Genomic DNA, 20,451 nt, shown 5'->3' with positions numbered 1-20,451 from the left:
GTCCAGTTGCCAACTACAATGTATCAATCTGGCCCAAATCTTAAGCATTTCCCCAAACTTTAGCCATGTTTTTCAGGAGGGTTTTCTTCAAGACTCTCTCAACGTCAAGAGCTCTATTAACGAAAGTGCCCATTTTTCCTTGCTTACCACACAGAAGACTGGCCTCAGCTTACGCTCCTGTTGTCTCATTTTTCAGAAAATGATAGAAATCTCTGAACTCTCCTGTGTACGATTCTTCTGCATCATCCCCCCCTTTTTTTTTTTACTGGTGAACAAGACTTACAAGGGTTAAAGCAATACCTTTTTAGCTGCCTACAATCCAGAAGTCAAATTTCCATTAGATTCATGCCACACTCCATGGGCCGAGAGAGTTTTTTTTAAAGCATAACTGGAAAAGTAGTTGAAGGTAATCAATTTTTAAATTAACAAATCACTTAGCATAAATGGATAGAGCTTGAGGGGCAGAGGAAACTGATTAAATAATCACTGTTAAGAGCAAGACTGCTAGATGGTCTAAGTTTTAAAAACAAGTTCAGAGATTATAAATGGCCCCCCTGAAATTTGCATGACCAGACAATGAAATTCAACTGTCCTGAAGACTGAGTCCATAACTATCTTAAACCAGAAACTTGGACACATAAGCCCAGAAAAACTTAGTGACCATAGGAGTCAAACTAGGTGATCTGTGAACTCTCTTCCAGCTCTCAACCTTTGATCCTAGGAGCTCTCCTGGGAAACTATCAGACTGTGTCCATCACCTCAAGTACTTCCGCGATGTTTTGGTAGCTGACTGAACCCATGACATCACTGCTGCATGAGTCACCTAAAAACAAGATTTTCCTCCTTTGTTTAAAAACGGGACAGTTCTATATCAAGCCACAAATGATAAGGTGACTACTTTTAAGAAATAACACCTGACTATTGATGAACAAGAGCATATTACTGCTCCTATACGTTTATTGGTTATCAGTGTTAAGCTTAAAGTCTTAGGCCCCAGGCCAAAATTTAAGAAGGATCACTCTTCTCTCTGTTAACTACAAAATAAACACAACTCCCACCTTTTCTGAGTTTCTAATTGGGAAGCACAGACAACTAACTGTGTTAGTTACCAGCATCTACCAGGCAGCTGTAAATTCTTCTGTATTGGCACCCGCTGCCTCCAATCTCTTCTCCAAAAAATCCATCTTCCAGAAAGCTACCAAAATGGTAGTCCTAAAGAATAAGCATGTGCATAATTAAGACAAGAGGAAAGGAAGTTAAAGGATTTTAGGTCAAAGATACACCACTAAAGTTAATAATGGTGTATCAACCCTGGAACAACATCAACAATGCAGCACCTTGTTGTCAAGCCCTAGTGAGGCCATAAAGCAGATCAGCTACCACTGCTGGCCTCTTGGCCTGCCACAGGTTCATAGCACCCGAGCTCTAGCAGGAAGAGATCACTGAACTAGGTCATCTAGTCCAACTCCGTCATTTTACAGAGGAGGAAACAGAAACAAAAATATATTCTCCCAAACATGGCTCCCAGAGGAATTTTATCACTTTTCTACCTTCTTTCCAGAAATTCTGTACACTTTGATATCCTAAAAATATTCTCTCCACAAACTTCTACAAATTGATGCTTAATTTCTGCACAGAAATGTGTTTCACATTTTAAAAACTGAATACATGTTATCTAGGGATCAAATTAGATTTAGTTTTCTACTCTGGAGGTAGAGCGGATTTTCATATTACTTAAGGTGAGAAACAGAAGCAATAACCCAACATTCCTACTTTCGATTTACCTGGAAGATCTATGGCTGTCTCTACGTGTGCACTTCCTCGCCCTGATGCAAGCTGCGATCCTTCTAATAGCCTAAAAGTTAGCTTTTGTGACTTGCTGCTGGACAAATTCATCTCCCTGTGCTTGACTTTGTGGCAACACAATTATCCAAGCTCAGCAAGGCTGTTCTTCTGCTAACAGACATGCTTCCCATCGCTGGGCCTATGTCTGAAGTTCTAGAAGCTTGGAAAAGATGGAGACAACGACAACGATGAGCACTCTTTATGTGCTGTTTTAAAGTTCGTGAAGCACTTCACATACACTATCTTACTGAATGCTCCTCCCAATCACCCTGGGAGCTCGATGCAATTAGCTCCACCACACAGATGAAGAAACCGAGGTTCAGAGATGTCAAGCACTTTGCACAGGGCCAAAACAACAAGGGCACTCCTGAGGTGGCATTTGTACCCAGGACTTCCTGCCTTCTAGGCATTCTCTCCACTAGGCCATGCTGGCTGGTACCACTTACATCAATTAGCTAGAAACGACTATCACAATTCAATTTTATCTAAAAAGCATTTATTAAGCACCTACTACATTTCAGGCACTGTGCTAGGCACCTAAAGACAGCAAGATGAAAAAATCCTTACCTTCAAAGAGCTTAGGGAAACAACATGTGCTTATTTAAATAGGTAAGTAAATTCAATATACAAATGGGACAAAGCAAAAAAAATATAACCAAAAATTACCTACAAAGACGTGGACATGGAGAAATAGTAACCCAGAGAAAGGTAGAGAGACAGTAAAAGCCTCACAGAACCGGGTGCACTTGAGCTGAGCCTTGAATGGCCCTAGAGACTCTAAGCCGACAAGGTGAACAGGAAGAACATTTCAGACGTGGAGGTAAATGGTGGACTATAATGTGGACAAAGTGACACAAACTAAGTGACTGGTCAGTCTGGAGTCATGTGAACTCAACCTGGAAAGATATGCTGGAGGCACCCCACAAACAGCTTTAAATGACAAACAGGAACTTATGGATTATCCTAGAGGCAACAGAACAGTGGAAGCTTGTGAGGCAAGGGAATGGCTTGGTCAGACGGTGCTGAATGGAGGATGGATTGATCAGAGAAGAGACTGGAGGATACCAAAGAACCCCTCGTCACCTCCATCAGGATGTGGCACTGAAGTAGGCTTTAGAACTAAATCTAACATGGTTCCCTGGCTGTTTCCTCTAGTACAGTCTCTGGCTAATGCTCTTTCTTTTTTATAGAAGAAGGAAGATTTGCCACTGACTCATGCTCTGGTCTTGAGTAAATCAGTCTGTGAAGATCTCAGGGTCCTCACCTTCAAAGACATGAATAATCAATAGTCTACAGATTGAGATAATAATTGTAAAGTACTCTGAGACTCTTGAATAAACATCTGTCATTTCAAGAACCTCTGGAGGGATTAATTTAGTTTAAATTCACTTTGACTCTCAGAATCCAAGGTGAAAAATATGGAAAATAAACCTTAAATCTGTTGACCACTTCTTAAAATGGATTTTAAAATGAGTAAGAGCTTCTCTAACATCTCTGCTATATACTCTCTTCTCTCCTCTGATATCAACACTCAGGTGCTGGCCCTCATCACCTCAGGCCAGGATTATTGCAATAGTGGCCTCAAGTCTCTCTCTACTCCAATTCACCCTCCATTCCATACTAAAGTGATTTTCTTCCAGCACAGATCTGACCATGTGGCTTCCCTACTCAATAAGCTCCAGCAACTCCCAAAGCTCCATTTAGCTTTTGAAGCCCTACATAACCAGGCCCCAACCTAGTTTTCTGGTCTCACTGGACACTACAGCCCAATCCCCTCTTGGTCCAGCCAAGCAAACAATACTCCATCTCCCATCTCATTGCCTTGGTGTCTGTCAACCCTTCTCCAGACCTAAAATGCATTCCTTCCTCATTTCAGGCTGTTCCTTCACGACTTAGCTCAAGTACCACCTTCTACATAAGGCCTTTCCTGATTCCGGGGCTCCCCACCTCCTCTAATTGCAAGTGGTCTCCCTTTCAAACTACCTTGTATCTAATTACTTTGCATTTGTTTTAATATCTATTCTACTTATGTAAGTACTTGTCTTGTCCATTAGAATGCTAACTCTTGGTGAGTAGGGATTACTTCATTCTTTACATTTAGATCTCCAAAGCCAAGCATAGAGCCTGGCACACAGCAGATGTTCAATGTGTTGCAGACCGATTGATAGGACACGCACAGAAGAATTTGAAAAGGTACCTCCACGTATACCAGCCTGATTAACTAACTAGCCTCCTCTCTCTACTCCCTCTTTTCTCCGTCCCCTCCCTCCTCAAATTTGTATTCCAATGGGATGTCTCCTAAGGCAGCTCAGGAGAAGTCGAGGCCAAATGACCTGGCAAGTGCTAAAGGGAGATGCAGTGAGAAAGGGCTGCACTGAGCCCCCGTGGCACCTCCTGGAGCAGCACAAGTCTCTGCTAAAGATGCCAAGCAGTGTGTTCCTGGTTTGTTTGTTTTAAGGATCTCCTTCATTGCTTAGAGCTGAGATCTTACCACTTCTACCCATAAAGCAAAGTTCTGACATTTACAATTTATAGGCAGGCTTCATGAATAAAATCCTGTGTTCAAAAAAAGCACTTGTCAGCTTCCTTAAGCAGAGCTGATGGAGCTAAAAAGCCAGTTAGGATTTGTCATTGTATCAACAGCAAGGCAAGCTTGCCACCACCACACTGCCCACATTGCCTACATTGCCCTTCACTGTGGGTAAAAGATTTAGGAAGCTGGTGCCGAGAGCCATCAGCTCAAACTGCAGATACCACAAACCCTAAAGGCGAAGGGTGATGGTGGGGTACAGACCACAGAAGATGTAGTTGGCAATGGCTACACAATTAAGTCTTTCGCTGCCCAAGGTCTTCAAGAAACAACAAAGAAGTTCAGCTGCCAAGGGCACTATTTCTTTCCAGTCCCCAAGCAAAACCAATGGTGTACATGAAGAGCTAAAGTCACTCCCTCACTCACGGTGCCTGCTGGGTGCACAAGAAGAGCTTCTCAGCTCTGCAGAAAAATCCAGCTCCAATTATATTCTTAGTGATGTAGATTTTTTAAAACTCAACCTCTAACTAAACTTTTCATTAGCTTTAAAAGCACCTACAGGTACGCACACTTTCGACATTCTCACTGTTTTCAAATCCATTTCATTCTGACAAGAAAAACCACAGAAGGAACCATAAAACAAGATGCTATCAGTCAATAACAGCAAATTTTTAAGACTAGATTTAAAAAAAACACATTTCTGGAGTCTTTATTTTGTACCATGCGTACATAATATTGTATGTACTATATAAAAAGTAAACTTTATATACTGTATGTACTGTATATAATATTGTATACAAAGCCAGACACAGTGAAGTACAATCCAAATCTGACTCAGGTTAAGCAATAATCAAAATTCACTGCCTCCTTATAAATGTGAAGATGACTTCACTATAAAAAGCACTTAAATCCCTAATCGAGAATATCACTGTGCTCAGCATAGTACAGCCCAAATGAAGTCCACTTACATAGAAACATTATCTGAAACACAAAATTCATTATAAACTAACCAGGGAGATGAACTATCTTTCAGGTCTGAATTTGACAGGACAGAAAAATCTACAGAAAGGAAATTAACATGCAAATAATTCTATTTTCCAATACTACATGTTCCAGAAAGATTTAACAACAACTTTTAAAATGTGCCTGAGAGATCTTACCTGCTATTGATCTTTGTGACATTCTCTGAAGCCAATTTCTAACTGCATCAAATACCTCTGATAAGGGTCTGATAACCAAGGTATACATGGAACTAACAAGTTTATAAGACCACTTGCCATTCTCCAATAGATTCGTATGAACAATTTTCCAGAGAAGAACTACAAACTATTCATAAACATAAGAAAGACTTCTCCAACTCGCTAACAGAAATGCGAATTAAAAACCATTTACCCAGGAAATTGACAAATATGACAAAAGATGGAAATAGTCAATGTTGGAGGGCTGCAAAAGACAGAACACAAAAGCACTGCTGAAGGAGCTGTGAAACAGTCCAATCATTTGGAGAGCAGTCTGGAATTAGACTAAGAAAGTAACTAAAATGTTCATATCCTGTAGGCATAGCCTATCCTTTTGACCTCTCCCAAGGAAGTCAAAGTCAGGAAGAAGAGACCTACACTAGTTATTCATTGCAGCACTTTTTTTTTTGTGGTAACAGATATGAAACAAAGTAGGTGCCCATTGATTAGGCAATGGCTAAACAAACTGGAAAATTAAGCTAATGTATTGTACCATAAGAAATGATTACTATAAAGAATTCAGAGACTCATGGAAAGACATATGTGAACTGATGTAGAGAGAAGTAAGCAGAACCAGGAAAACAATATACACAATGACTACGACAATGTGGATGGAAAGTACAACAATAATAACAAAACTGAAGGCTATGTAATTTGTGATACCCAAGTACTTCTGGGAGAAGTATGAGAAGATAAATGAATCTCCCTTCTCTGTAAAGGTAGAGAGTTATGGGTATGGAACCCACACTTGTCAGATGTTTAGTGATGTACTTAATTTTGCTGAACTGCTTTCTTTTTCCATAGTGTTGGGTTTTTTTTTTTAATTCTTTGTTTTATGGGAGAGGTCTCTGGGCAGAAAGGGAAAAAAAGATTATATTCAGAAAAGAAGACAATATAAGAGCAAAACATATTTTTAAAATGTAAAAGGAATTCTATCATGTCAGTTTCTCAGCTGACAAGTTAAAAAGCAAAGTAATAAGTCAAGGGAAAATGAGCAAATCCAAAATAAGGAATTATTTCATGAGAAATTCTCAGCATATTTAGTGAAACAATTTCAAGCCTTTTTTTTTTGGATTGGACCAATTCACAGCTCCATCAACAATGCATTTGGGTGCCTGTCCTTTGCAGTTGTTCCAACATAAACCTTCCCTGGCAAAGAATACTTTCCTATATTGGCACCATCTTTCCTTTGGTGTAGTCTGGCATTTCTAAATGTAACCATGAATTCAATGTTTGCCCAGTTCCTCTTTAAACTTTCCCAGATAAAAAGCTAGTATAAACTAACTCTACTGAAACACTAAAGGCCCAATTTTGTGGTTCACATAACTATGACTGGAAATGAGAAGCAGAAAAAGAGATCAGAACCTGTGCGCTACAAATAAAATGAGGGTTTAAAAAAAGGCAACAAGTTTAAACTCTGCAGAACGTAGCTTTCAAAAAGTCCTTAAATCATTAGAAAGGGCAGATCAGAACCAACTACAGAAGACATGCTGCTGTAATTTGTTACAGACTGGCAATCTTAACACATTTTGCAGGTGCATAATCCCACCCTTCCCCTGTGCCTCCAAAACACCTCTCTTCCTAGGGTAACCAGTTTGGGGGGGGGTGTTTTTCATTTTTTTCCCTACAAGACAATATTATGGAAAATATTGGGATAGTACTTGTCAAGTATTTGAAAGATTGTCATATGGAAAAGGCATTAGAGGCTTCTTTAAATTTCAGGATCTGTGGGACTCCTAAGGGAAAATCTAAGAGAAAGGGACAAAAGACAACGCTTCTGCTTCTAAGGAAGAGCTTCCTAACAATCAGAGGGGTTCAATGAAAAATAGGCAGCCTCAGGAGATTGTAAAATCACGATTTTTGAGCAGAGACTGGATGATTTATCAAGGATCAGGAGGCAATTCATGTATCAGAGAAATGGACTAGAGAACCTCTAATATCCCCTCCAACCCTTAACTCCTTTGATTTTTCTATTTTGTAGATTAAAAGTTTTCCCTCAAGATGATTCTAAAACTGGAGTCCTGTGGGATTGCTTACATTCCCTTCAAGTACTTCTGACCTGCTTGATTTTAAACATTCCCCGTAGTTCTGAGAGATTTTGGCCAGGTACTAGAATTGTAGGAAAACCTGACTTGGCAAAGAATCCTTTCCTATGTTGGCTCTACCTTATGTAACCAGATTCCATTTACCATCATTCTAAATAATTCAACATCAAAATTTGAGGTTTATCAGAAAACTATAAGACCAGCATAAAACTGCTCAGAATTGAGAAAGCCCCTGTTTGTAGAGTCAGAGAAAGACTCAATACCAGAATACTGCATATATAGGAACATTTATGTTTTTTTTTCATTACTCACTTTCTACGGAAAGAAACAGTTGCCTGTACTTTCTTACAAAGTCTGATAAAAATGCTTAAATCCCATTCCCTTTTCATCCAGTTCACATGCTCCTTCAGGCTCTCTGGAAATGCATCCTCTCCCAGCTGCACTCAATTTCAACTGCCAAATGCTTGATAGAGCTAGATCAAATAGATTAGTCCCCTCATCTACTGTGTTCCTCTCACAAAGAAATATTCAAAACCATGAATCCATTCATGGTCTTTGGAATTCCTACATTTCCACTGAAACTCTTTGGTAATTTCCATCCAATTTTCCAATGATTTATAGATTCACTAGGTAAAAAGACCTAGAAATACAGTCCTGATTTGACTACACAAAACGCGGTACCTGGTTGCAATTATCTGCAGTATGTAGCTTATCAAGCACATCCAACAGATTAATATGGTGCTGATGCTAGTCTATTAAATTCAAAGGTTCTCAAGAGAGATTTTTAAAGATTACAATTACATCAGTCATCCTGGGCAGTTTTCCCCAGGGTTATTACAAATTCATATTTTGCACAACATACTCCATTATGGAGCCTGACAACTACAAGATACCTCTACAATTCATGAAAAAAAAATAGCCCAAAGACCAACAGCATGTTGTTGCTATTTACTGGAATTGAACTAAATGCCGTAAAGTGAACATTTTGCTCCCCAAATTCACGCTATGAAAAATGATCCCCAAATAACAACCAGCAGCCCCAAATCATATTGCAGTAGTTATTAGCATGAGAGACTTGGGAATTATTTTGTCAGAGATTTTTCCTGGCCCATATTAGGACAAAGAGACTATGATCCTTTAATTCTAATCCACAATCACTTTCTCAAACCATGAAAGGAACATACCCTTTTAATAAATTAAGTAAAAACAACAACAAGGAAGGGTGTGCCATATAATGTGTTAAACATAAGCCCTGCTTAATAAATGCTGAATGTGGGCTTTAGGAAGAGAGACATCTTTCTCATTCTTGCTTCTCCTGTAGAGACATCTCTAATCCAGCAATTGGAAAGTCATTGCTTCAATGAGCAGAGAGATCCACAGGGATTCTTTTAAAAGATGGCCTCCCCTTTATAGCTCAGATTTTTTCTTTGTTCATGTCATCAAACTGAAGGAGGGGCTAGCTTTGGCCGTCCTGACAAAAAAAAATTCCCTGGTTACATCCATTCTCTGCCTTAGGTTATAAACAACAGGTAGACCTAGGGTAGGTTTCTTTACCGTTGAGGAGAGGGTTTTACCCCATCAATGCCCAACTCTCAAGACCAACTCTCAGCCTTGTAGGGCCTAGACAATCACATACACTCTAGCCAGCCAGCCTCAACAGCAACAAGCTCCATAGGAAGCCCAGTGAAAAGACTGAAGTAAGCAGTGAGTGCAACTCTGACCCCTGGCATCACCCTCAGGGGAAGCTTTTGAAAGAGCACTGCTTCACAAAATCATTCTAACATACCAAGGAACAAACAGCAGAATTTCTCAGATGGTTGTGACTCAAAAGAAAACCAGACAAGAGAACTGGAAAGGCTAAGAATGGAATGGAGACCCAGTCCCAGAGTAAACAGAAGCTCTTCAGACCACATTCTGAGGTATGGACAGCTTCAGTTTTCTGGTCTATTTTTTCAGGAATTAAATTTTCCCAAATTTTCAAGAATTAGCTTTGGCCACATTTTCTGAGAAAAAAGAAAGCTAGAAGGATATGTGTTCTATATTAAGGATAGAGTTAGATAACAACTAGAGCCCAAATTTGAAAATTCACAAGAAAATATATTTTAAGAAGATGTCATAAAATCTGGTCAGGAACATGCTTTACCCCGCCTCCTCATCTGTTTTAGAGGAAAGCCTCCCCAGTCCAGTTAAGTACAAGATTTCACTCCTTTGGGAAAGCTGCAGAACCTTGGGGATCTTCATCGGGTTTAGGAGCCAAGAGTGTCTCACTAGATACTTTCTCTGGACAAGCAGCATTTAGCCAAATGCCTTATCAGGAGAGAAAACAAAGAGCTAGGTGGCAGATGGCCACATCGCCTCTGACCGGCCAGGTCTGTCTGTAAAAAAAAAAAAAAAAAAAAAAAAAGATAGGGCTCTCTGTACAAGGCTACCGGCCTACAGGGGCAGCAGGCTGCAGTGTTGGAAGGGCAGGCAGCTTTGGAGTCAAGAAGACAAGAGTTCACGTCTTGTCTCACACATTACCTAGCCACGTGACCTCAGGCAAGCCCCTTTATGCCGACCTGGGGACCCTAACAACTCTCAGGCTGCCAATTCCAGGAGAGTTGCTAACCCGCAGCAGTGTAGGGAATTTCTACCCCAAGAGATCCTCACACTGATGAAATCACAGGCCCAGAACAAAACAAAAACTTACTCCCTCACTGAGTGTGCTGCTGGAAGCACTGGGGTACAAGAGCAGGAATGGCTAAGGCCGTGAGAGTCGTCTCCAGAGTTGGGGGAAGAAGCCAAAGAGACACAAGGGGGGAAAACCCCTGACCCTTCCAGACCTCTCCTCCTCAAGCTATCATTTATAGAATACCCACTATGTGCCAGGCACTGTGCTGAGCACTTTACAAATATTACATTACCTCCTTTGAGTGTCATGACAATCCTGAGAGGTATTGGGGTTATTTTTAATGGATGAGGAAACAAACTAAGGTGGATAGCGGGTAAGCTAAAGTGTCTGAGGCTGGATCTGAACTCAGGGCTCCCTGACTCTAGGCCCAGAGTTTTATTCACTATACCACTTTGCTGCCCTATAAGGTATAGGGCCTTATCGATATTTAGATTCTGGCTTAAAACTTAGTCACCTCGGCCCACAACCAGTTAGGCACTGTGCCGAGCTCTGGGGCTACAGAAAGAGGCCAAAGACAGCCCTTGCCCTCCAGGAACTTTCAGCCTGATGGGATCTAAATCTTATAATAAAATCCAGTTTTGTCCATCAATCCCCAAGCAATAGAGTGCCCAATGAGGTCAAAACTGGCGCTGGAGTAGTTCGGAGTCTGGGCCAGCCAAAGCCACACAGGAAGAAAAGCACCAAATCACAGGACTTAGATACAGGTGAAGAGAGCAGCTCAGGGCCTCAGGGAAATGAAGAGTCCTCAGCACAGACAGGGTCTGCATCTTTGCATGCATGGCTTGGTGCCCTGAGATCAGGAGCTTCCTCAAGAGCACTGAGCTTCTCTTCCGCTTCTTTTTATAGCCTTCTCAGAAGCTCACTTGATGCCAGCCACAAAAGAATATTTATCTCCTCAAATCCATGTTAACTGGTTATCATGTTACTACTAGAAGGTCCCTATCCCAAAGAAGCTGATCACCCTGTTGGCCAGACGTAACACATGTGAGCTATCTTGTGAACAGGGGGTGACAGAGAAGCCCAGAGCCAAAGCCAGAGGGGCTCTCAGAGGACATAGATGTCTAGCCCGAGGCGCTCATTTCATGGAGGAGGAAAGGGAGGCAGGGGAGAGTAAGGGACTCCCTCAAGGTCACACGGGCAGGCTGGGAGAAGGGATTTGAACCCAATGACTCCAAGGCCAGCGCCCCTTCCATTGTACCACAGTGCTTCCCTCACTGACCAATCCATCAGTAAGTGTATAACAACACAGAGGTTATATCCAATTAGGAATGAACTTCACAAAAATGTCCAGATTGTACTGTTGTGCTGAAGCTTTCTTTCAAGAGAGCTACTGGGGCCAGGAAATCTCCTATGATATGGAGATTCTTCTTGCAATCGTTATCTGAACTATATATTACACACCAGAATACATAACTTTGGTCTGATTGTAGTCTGAGTCAGGAACTCTAATATTCAACTGAAGTCACCTCTAAATCTCAAAAACATAGGGTGCACAGGAGGTAATTTTTCTAATTGAAGACTGCAGCATAAAGCAATATACAGAACCAAATGATTTTGACTTATAAACAACTGACTGGGAGCTGATGACCAAAATCATAATGACCCTGGGCCATTCTGCCCTTTGATATTACTAACACAAACCAAAGCAGGAAGAAATCTGGACTCCAGGCCAGGCTATGTCATTAACTGGTTAACTTTGGGGAAGTCACTCCAAGTCCCAATTCCTTCATCTAAAAACAAGAAGGGTGGGGTAGATTGGTTTTTCCAAATTAATGAGGCCACAGAACATTTTGGGACTTGAAATATGGAAGGAATCCATAAATTTCTGCTGCTGGGAACCTGGAGACTATAGAATACTCTGAGGAGAAAAAAAGGTTCAGAGAAATTTGGTGACAAAATGGAAGAAATTAAGCTTATTTTCATACCAAGCATTTCTCTACCTATTATAAACACATATAAGTAACTTACCATTTAAGAGCGGAAGATATCACTAGCAACAAAATTTCTCATGAAACAGCTGGTTTAGGTGGAATAGGATGGAAAACATTGGATTAAATAAATCATCTCTAAGGTCCTTCACGGCTCTAAAAGTCTATAACCCCATGACTCTAACAACACAGCCACTGCTTTGTACCTCCGGAAGTCATTACATCTAATAAACGCTTATGGAAAACCAAAAGTGGGTTCCACTCAAGGGCACACTAATGCTAAAAGGCATCTTTTTGCTTACTGCGTGTTCAAGGCTGAAAGAGTAGATAGCAATGAGGGAAGGTCTATGGGGGCATTGCTGTCTCTTGTAGATACTATGATTTGCATGTTGCCCCCCTCACTGTAAAGCTCCGTGAGGACCGTGGCTGTTTTTGCTTTCTTTTTTCTGTATCCTTCAGTATCTAATGCAGTACTCGGCACATAGTGAGCACTTAATAAAGGCTTGTAGATTGCTTAAGACACAGTCCATCTCTATGTATCAAGATTACAAAACACACTATAAATGGTCATTAAAGTACATGCAGAAATATATATTATCCTCCCCACAAAGGAAAGATGGTGTAAAAATGCAAAAATAAATGAACACAAAATATACAAAATTGCATATGATGCGTAACACATTAAAAATTATTTAAAGACAGTGTTGGTACAGCAGAAATAAGGCTGTACTGGAAGTCAGAAGTTTGAACTGCAGCTCTTACTACCAAGGCCTCAGTTTATCTGTAAAATGAGAGGGTTGGATTGGACATTCTAAGGTCTGTCTGGACTCTAAATCCCTGAATATCTATCTGTACCATCTTCTGGGTCTGCTCTACCTACTACATCCCACTGGATAACAATATAAACTGGCCCATCTTCTGCAGACACCAGAAGATCAGACTAGCTGCTTTTTGCTCCATTTTTCTTTTGTGTTGGAGCAATCTAGCTGATGAAAAGGGTGGGAAACAACTTCTATGGGGCTTATCCCTGATGTTGCTGTTTAGTCATTTTTCACTCTTTATGACCCCTTCTGGGGTCTTCCGGACACTGGAGGGGTTTGCCATTTCCTTCTCCAGCTCTTTACAGATGAAGAAACTAAGGCAAACAAGGCTAAGTGACTCGCCCAGGGTCGCACACAGCTAATAAGCATCTGAAGCTGCATTTGAGCTCAGGCCTTACTGACACCGGGCCTGACAGTCTATATATAAGGTGCCACCTAACTGCCGCTAGGCTAAACCTTATCAGTCCTTTATTCTTGGAAATCATAATCTAAAGCAGGGTTTCTTAGCTGGAGTCCAAGAATGGGGTAAGGGAAGAGGGAGAGATCCATCTTTATTTTCACTAGCCTCAGAGGGAAATTCAGAATTTCCTTCAATTATTAAAATAGGCAATAAACTATTGCTCCAAAGGGGCCCACAAGCTTCCTCAGACTGCCAAGGAAGGGCATGACACAACAGGTAAAGAATCCTTGGTTTGAAGGCAGTGTGGCTGTGCATTCAGAAAACAAACAAACAAACAACAGGCTTGGTGTCAGAAGTCTTGCTTCTATTCACTAGCTGTACAATTTAGGCAAATTACTTAACCTCACAGCCTCAGTTAACTCACTTGTAAATTGGGACAAAATAATAAATATGCTATTTACTTCACATGGTGGCTATGAAGTTGAGCACCTGCCTTTGGGATGACACAAACAAAATAACGAAGTAATCAAGAAAGAGGAGGAACTTTGTGTATTTCTTAGGATTTCTTGCCTAAGCTACATTTCTTTTTAAAAAGAAATCTCAAAATATAGTTTAAAAATAATGAAACAACATAAACTTTGAAAAAATACTTCTTTTTCATATAGACCAGCAGCATGCTCCTCCTACTTCCAATTTCTCTGCCCAGGGAGAAGGATATGGCTAATTCAGAATACCCACAACACGAGTACAGTTTATTTATCTATCCTCAACACTCCATCAAAGTGAATTTTCCATGTACCTGAAACTTACCTTTTAAGCATACAAACCTCAACATTTTAATTCTTCATTTGATCCAGAATGTCCATTGATGTGGGCCACATCACAAACCTAGCCTTCTTATGCCATGTAATTCTTGTCTATAGCATCAAAATTTTTTTATGAAAACGTTTTGATAAAAATTTTTTTAAATAGATACTACGTACTTCCCTACCATCTTAAAAAAAAGCATAAGCAGAATACTGAACATAATTTAGTTTTCTTTATAACTCAAGTTCATCATTAGAAATAGCTAATGTTGCATAATAGAATGATGCCCTCAAGGGAAATGGAGGGGGGAGGGGCTATGGTAAATTGCCTCAGACTGCTGTGCTTTTATAGCTCTTATGTTTGTTGTTTATAGATTTTTCTCTCCTTCCTTCCCTGTCAAAATGTCAGCTATCCTATCACTTCCTGTTAAGGCCTATCCCTAGCAGCTTTCCCTTCCTCTCCCTTCCTCTCCCCAACTCACACTCCACCTCAACTCTCAACAGCTGCACCGCCCCCCCCCCCCCATCAGACTTGCAGTTTATGGTTTGCCTTGTTAGGAAGCCAAGCTTGTTATAACTGTCTACACAAGAAAAGTAAACAGAAAAGCCATATTGCATAATATATATATATATATATATACACATATATATATATGGTACTATTGCTACTAAAGTATGATATGGCCATACCAAAAATATGCAGTTTACAAAATTTGGAAGAGAGTATTAAAATAGTTTTACTGTTATTTAGGAAATAAATGGATGAAAAAGGATCCAGATATTAAGTAAGATTACTGCACAGCAAGATGTTACCCCTTCGGCCAGCAGCGACCCTCCTGCCTTCCTCTGCCCTCACAATTAGTTGCCAAGTCCAGCAGATCCTACCTCAAGCAAGTAACTAATCAGTCCGTTCCTTTCTATCCCCACACTGGCTACCGGCGTGTAGACCCTTCTTACCACACACTTGCCAGTGACCCAGCCTTGAGTCTGTGCTGCCTCCAATTCATCCACACACTCAATCTTTCCAGCAGATCCCCCTGATCACGCCAATCCTGCATTCCACACTTGTCAGTGGCTCCCCAAGGGCACAGAATAAAATTCAAACTCCTCACCCGGGCATTGTGGTTCCCTAATTGCCCTTCCAGACTTCTCTCCTACCATTTCCCTACAAAGTCCTTCACTTGGACCCAATCTGTCTGATCACACCACAGCCATCACCACCAGCACTGCTCGGGTAGCACTCCTTGCAGGACACCTGCCTCCTGCCTGGCTCCCAATTGGAATTGTCTTTCAAGGCCTAAGTCAAATGCCAGCGTGTGAAGACTTTTCTGATGCCCCAAATGTCGGTGATCTCTTATTCTGAACTCCTACAACACTAGTAATCCATGCCGAGAGTGGACAATTTCTTGCATATGAAAGCCCCATACTGAGGTCAAAGAATTTCTCAGACTCTGCACATAATAGCAATTCTATTACTAGTATTTATTGACAAAAAAAAATACATGATGACAAAAATCTTTATGAAGACAGTAATGCTTTTAAATAAATGTGCATTTTATTAATCATAGTAGCATCTAAATAGATTTGAAAAATGATAATACTGTGAAATATGTTATTATTCAGTCCACAGGAAGTATGTGGATTTACAAACCACTTACAGTAATTCGGTTCTCCCAAGAAATCCGCAGCTTACAGACTAGAAATCATGGGTCTATTTCACTCAAGGGGCACAAATAAGTTATTTATAGTTATTTGTGTAGAAGGTCTCATCTCTCCTACATCTTTCCTGAGGCTCAAGGTTCATGAAGAAAGAATACAGGAATACCTCATTTTATTGCACTTCACAGATACTGCGTTCTATACAAATTGAAGGTTTGTGACAGCCCTGCCTTGAGCAATTCTATCTGCTCCTATCATGTCTCTGGGTCACATTTGGTCCCAATATTTCAGACTTTTTCATTATTATTATGTCTGTTATGGTGATCTGTGATCAGTGGTCTTAGATGTTCCTGTTATAATTGTCTTGGGGCACACCCACATAAGGCATCCAAATTAATCAATAAATGTATGCATTCTGACTGCTTCCCTCTTTTTGGGCCTCCCTGTTCTCTGAGATACAGTATTAAAATTAGGCCAATTAATAACCTTACAAAGGCTTCTAAAATGTTTAAGTGAAAGGAAGAATCAATCAATACAGCAAATTTCATTGTCTTATTTTAAGAAGTCGCTACAGCTGCCCCAACCTTCAGCAACCACCACCTTGATCAGTCAGCAGCCATCAACATAGAGGCAAGATCCTCTGCCAGTAAAAAGATTATGACTTTCACTGATGGCTCAGATGATGGTCAGCAATTTTTAACAATAAAGTATTTTTAATTAAGGTATGTACATGGTTTTTTTAAAGACATAATATTATTGCATACTTAATAGACTACAATATAGCATAAACAAAACTTTTATATGCATTGGGAAAAACTGTGTGTGACTTGCTTTATTGTGACGTTCACTTTATTGTGGCAGTCTGGAACCAAACCAACAATATCTCTGAGGTATCTCTGAGGTATTTGGGTTCAAATCCTGACTTTGCCACTGAAATACTTGTATGACACCTTGGGCAGGTTATTTAATCTCTCTGGGCCTCACTCTCTTCATGAGAAGGTTTGATGAGATGATGTCTGAGGCTCTAAATCAACAAGCCTAGGTTTTATACATCTTGGTACAGTATCTAGGGGAGGCAGCTAGGTGGTTTGGTGAATGGAGCACTGGTCTTGGAGTCAGGAAGACCTGAGTTCAAACCCAGTCTCGGACACTTACTAGCTGTGTGACCCTGGACAAGTCACCTAACTGGGTTTGCCTTAATCCACTGAAGAAGAAAATGGAAGACCACTTCAGTATCTTTGCCAAGAAAACCTCATGGTCAGTACTGGCGTGCTATAGTCCACGGGGTCTCAAAGAGTTGGACACAATCGACCAACAACAGTACCTAGCACTGTGTCTGCCATCTATTGAGTTCAAAAAATACTTACTGAATGCTGGAAAAAAAGTGCTGCACAGAAGTTTCCACAGTACAGACATAAGAATTCACCTGATCAATAAACTGATTTAAACTTCCAGGATCAAGACATATCACTTTTTACATCACCTTTTACATCTCTCATGCCTTTTCAAAGAACTTTCAAACCCACTGTTCCATGCAGCAAAAAGATTTCAAAGCTAAATATGTACAGGATAAATTAATATTGTGGCAAAAGGTACTAGAAAAGGGAGCTTAATAAGAGACTTACTAAGAGAAGTGTTATTTGAAGACAATTTAAAGACACAGAGAACAACAGCAGGCTCACAAGGTAGAGCAGGCCACTAAATCTGCCCTTTAAGTAATTAAAACCAAAAATCTACATGGTGGAAAAACATGTTCATCAAACTCATACCTTCCTAAGCCTATTTTGCAGACAGGACTAGAGCCACAGACCTAAAAAACCAGAAGAGCCCAGCAAATCTGGTCATTCCAGCTCTCGGATTAAATGGAGGTGGTGGTATGGACTGGACAATTCAGTCCTTCTGGCAGATGTGGACTTACCATACATGAAGCATTTTGTGCATACCCATTCGATTAAAGAGGATGGATGTAAAAACTTGCTACACTCCTTTACAAATATGTATTATTATAAAGTAAATATAGCCTTTCTGACTACAACTCTACAGAGCCCAAGTAAAAACTACCCTTTTTCCTAACTCATCATTTGATGCTACCAATTAAGTTAGCTGCTGTTTTTTTTTTTAAGTTTTTAGGGTTTGTGGCTACTAGTTTATTTGTAGGGCTATAATAATAATAAGTAATGTTTACAAAATGCTCCAAGGTCCACAGTGTTCCTTACGGATGTTGTCTCATTTGAGTCTCATACAAACCTATGCACCAAGTACAGCAGGCACCTTACAGATTAGGAAACTGAGGCTAAATGACCCGTCTGTGGTCACCTAGCTAGAAAGGAATCTGAACCCAGGTCTCAATGACTCCAAGACCAGCCTTCTTTTCCACTGCAGGACAGGGCCGCTGCACTCCTCCTTCATGACACAAGCTTTTGCAAAATACACGGCCAAAGTCCACTGTGGAAACAGCTGCTCTTCCCAGAGTTCAATAGTGTAATGTATTAAGAATCTTGTTATACACAACCCAAGTGGGGGGAAAAACCCTACTTCTTCAAGAGCCACAGGCAAGAATGAAAATCATTAAATTCTCATCCCTATGCCTCTTGCCTGCAGAGTCGGTTAAAAAAAAAAAACAACAACAACAAAAAAAAAAACTTAGTAGTCCTGAAGTGAAGGAATGGGCTAATAATCGAGTCCCAAAAGCTCAGTCAGAAGGCCCCTTAGAAGTCCCCAGGTCCAGACTTCCCCCTCACGGCAAGAACCTCTTCTATACCATCTCCGACAAATGATTACCCACTTTCTGCTTGAATATTTATTGCGATGGAGAGCTCACTATTCTAACAGAGCTGGACAGCTCTGTTAGAAAGTTCTTCCTTCCATTACGCCTGTAACTTCCACCCCCTGGTCCTAGCTTGGCATTCGGGAATTAGAAAATCCAATCCAATCACTGAAGAACAGTCTTGTCTAGATGAGGACACAGTATGGTCACCCTCCCATGCCACAAAAATGACTCATGTCATAGAATGATATGCAGCAAACTGCCAATCCAGGAAACTCTCCTGAAGTTAAACAAAGTGGATGTCTATTGGCATAATGGTCCCATAACGACCCATGTTACTGGGATGTTTACATACTGAAAGACGGAACTACTCTTACTGACTACCTTTGTCCAACTTGGGAACACTAAATTCACCACCGTTTAAGAATGATCAGAGTATGCTTGATAACTGGAAAAATTAATTTTAAAAGTTTATAATAGTGCTGCACAAAAATCAGGGGAAAATACCTATTTGCTTCTTATTCATTTTTTTTTTGATTAACTAGAATGATTTTTTCAGCTCCCAGAATCAGTGGTTCATAAAAGGACCTGCCTAGCTGCCCCCCCCCCCCCCACTTAATGCAAAATCAATTGCTATTTTCAAAATGAATTTTCTCTGAAGCAACACCCTGAGAGATGCGCGGGCAGAGGAAAAAGGCAAGTAAAAAGAAGGCACAGCATGCGAAGAGGCTATTGGCTAGTTCCACCTAAAGAAGATGCTGGACGTGCACTAGCCATCCCCAGCACACCCGCACCACCCGGGAAGGGGACTGATGGGGAGCAAGGAGGAGGACGCGGCATCTCCAGGGGAATGCCTCCGGGGAGCCGTGGGCGGGGGTCCAGCGGCAGCGCTCCCTATGCGGGGAGGGGGCGCTAGGACCGGGCTCCCGCCCCGAGGAGGGCGAGGCGGCGGGCGGGGCGGGGGGCGCACAGGGCCCGGGGGCGGGGGCCCCGCGGCAGCAGCTGCCGGGCCCCCCCCACCCCCCCGCAGGGGCAGCTCCGTGCCAGGGCCTGGGAAGAAGCCGCGTGGCGCGTGCGCAGTAGCGCTCGGCGGGACCCGCTGGGGCTCGGCGGCAGCAGCGGCGGCGGCAGCGGCGGCGGCGGAGCCGCATTGACAGGAGCGGCGGCCGGGACTCACCGAGGCGCAGGGGCTGGAGGTGGTGCTGGGGGTGGGCGAGCGCTGGACCGTGACCAAAGCCATCTAGGCGCTGCTGGGCTGCTCGGCGCGGGGCATTCTCTTCCTGGTGGCGGGGGAGGGCGGGCGGCCGGCGGGGGTCCCGGGGCCGGGGCGGGACGGAGGGCCGGGGGAGGAGCTGGACGAGGCCGAGGCCCGCGGCTCCGCGCCCTGCGCTGGACTCTCGCACACTGACGCGCGGGCGGGCCGGCGGGCGGGCGGTTCGGCAGCGGCCGGGCACAATGAGCGCGCCCAGTGCGCAGGCGCCACCTGTCAGCAACCGCCTCTCCCGCGGCTCGCGCGCGCCGCCGCCTTAACCCGTGAGCTGCCGGCCGGGAGGGCGGAGGGTGAGGCGGAGAGCGAGGCAGCGCTAAGCGAGGCAGCGCTAAGCGAGGCAGCGAGGCCGGTAGCGAGCGAGCGTGCGTGCCCCCGCCCCCGCCCCCTCGACGAGTCACTCGGGCCCTAGGGGGAGGACGGGGCTCGGGGAAGGAACCTGGGTTCAAATCTCCCCTACACCGCTGACGCCCT

The 20,451-nt window shown here is 42.3% G+C and overlaps 1 protein-coding gene across 1 annotated transcript in view; it reads right to left on the bottom strand.

Moving 5' to 3' along the window:
- Positions 1–19,950, bottom strand: part of SSH2 (slingshot protein phosphatase 2) — a 247,613-nt gene extending 227,663 nt beyond the window's left edge. Inside the window, exon 1 of the mRNA XM_036766773.1 lies at positions 19,888–19,950. Coding sequence (XP_036622668.1) covers positions 19,888–19,950 — 63 coding nt within the window. The remainder of the gene's footprint in view (positions 1–19,887) is intronic.
- Positions 19,951–20,451: the final 501 nt, after the last annotated feature.

This window comes from Trichosurus vulpecula, chromosome 7, assembly GCF_011100635.1.
Source record: "Trichosurus vulpecula isolate mTriVul1 chromosome 7, mTriVul1.pri, whole genome shotgun sequence".
Taxonomy (NCBI): domain Eukaryota; kingdom Metazoa; phylum Chordata; class Mammalia; order Diprotodontia; family Phalangeridae; genus Trichosurus; species Trichosurus vulpecula.
The sequence above is the reverse complement of the archived record's forward strand: the minus strand, read 5'-3'. Positions and strand labels throughout refer to the sequence as shown.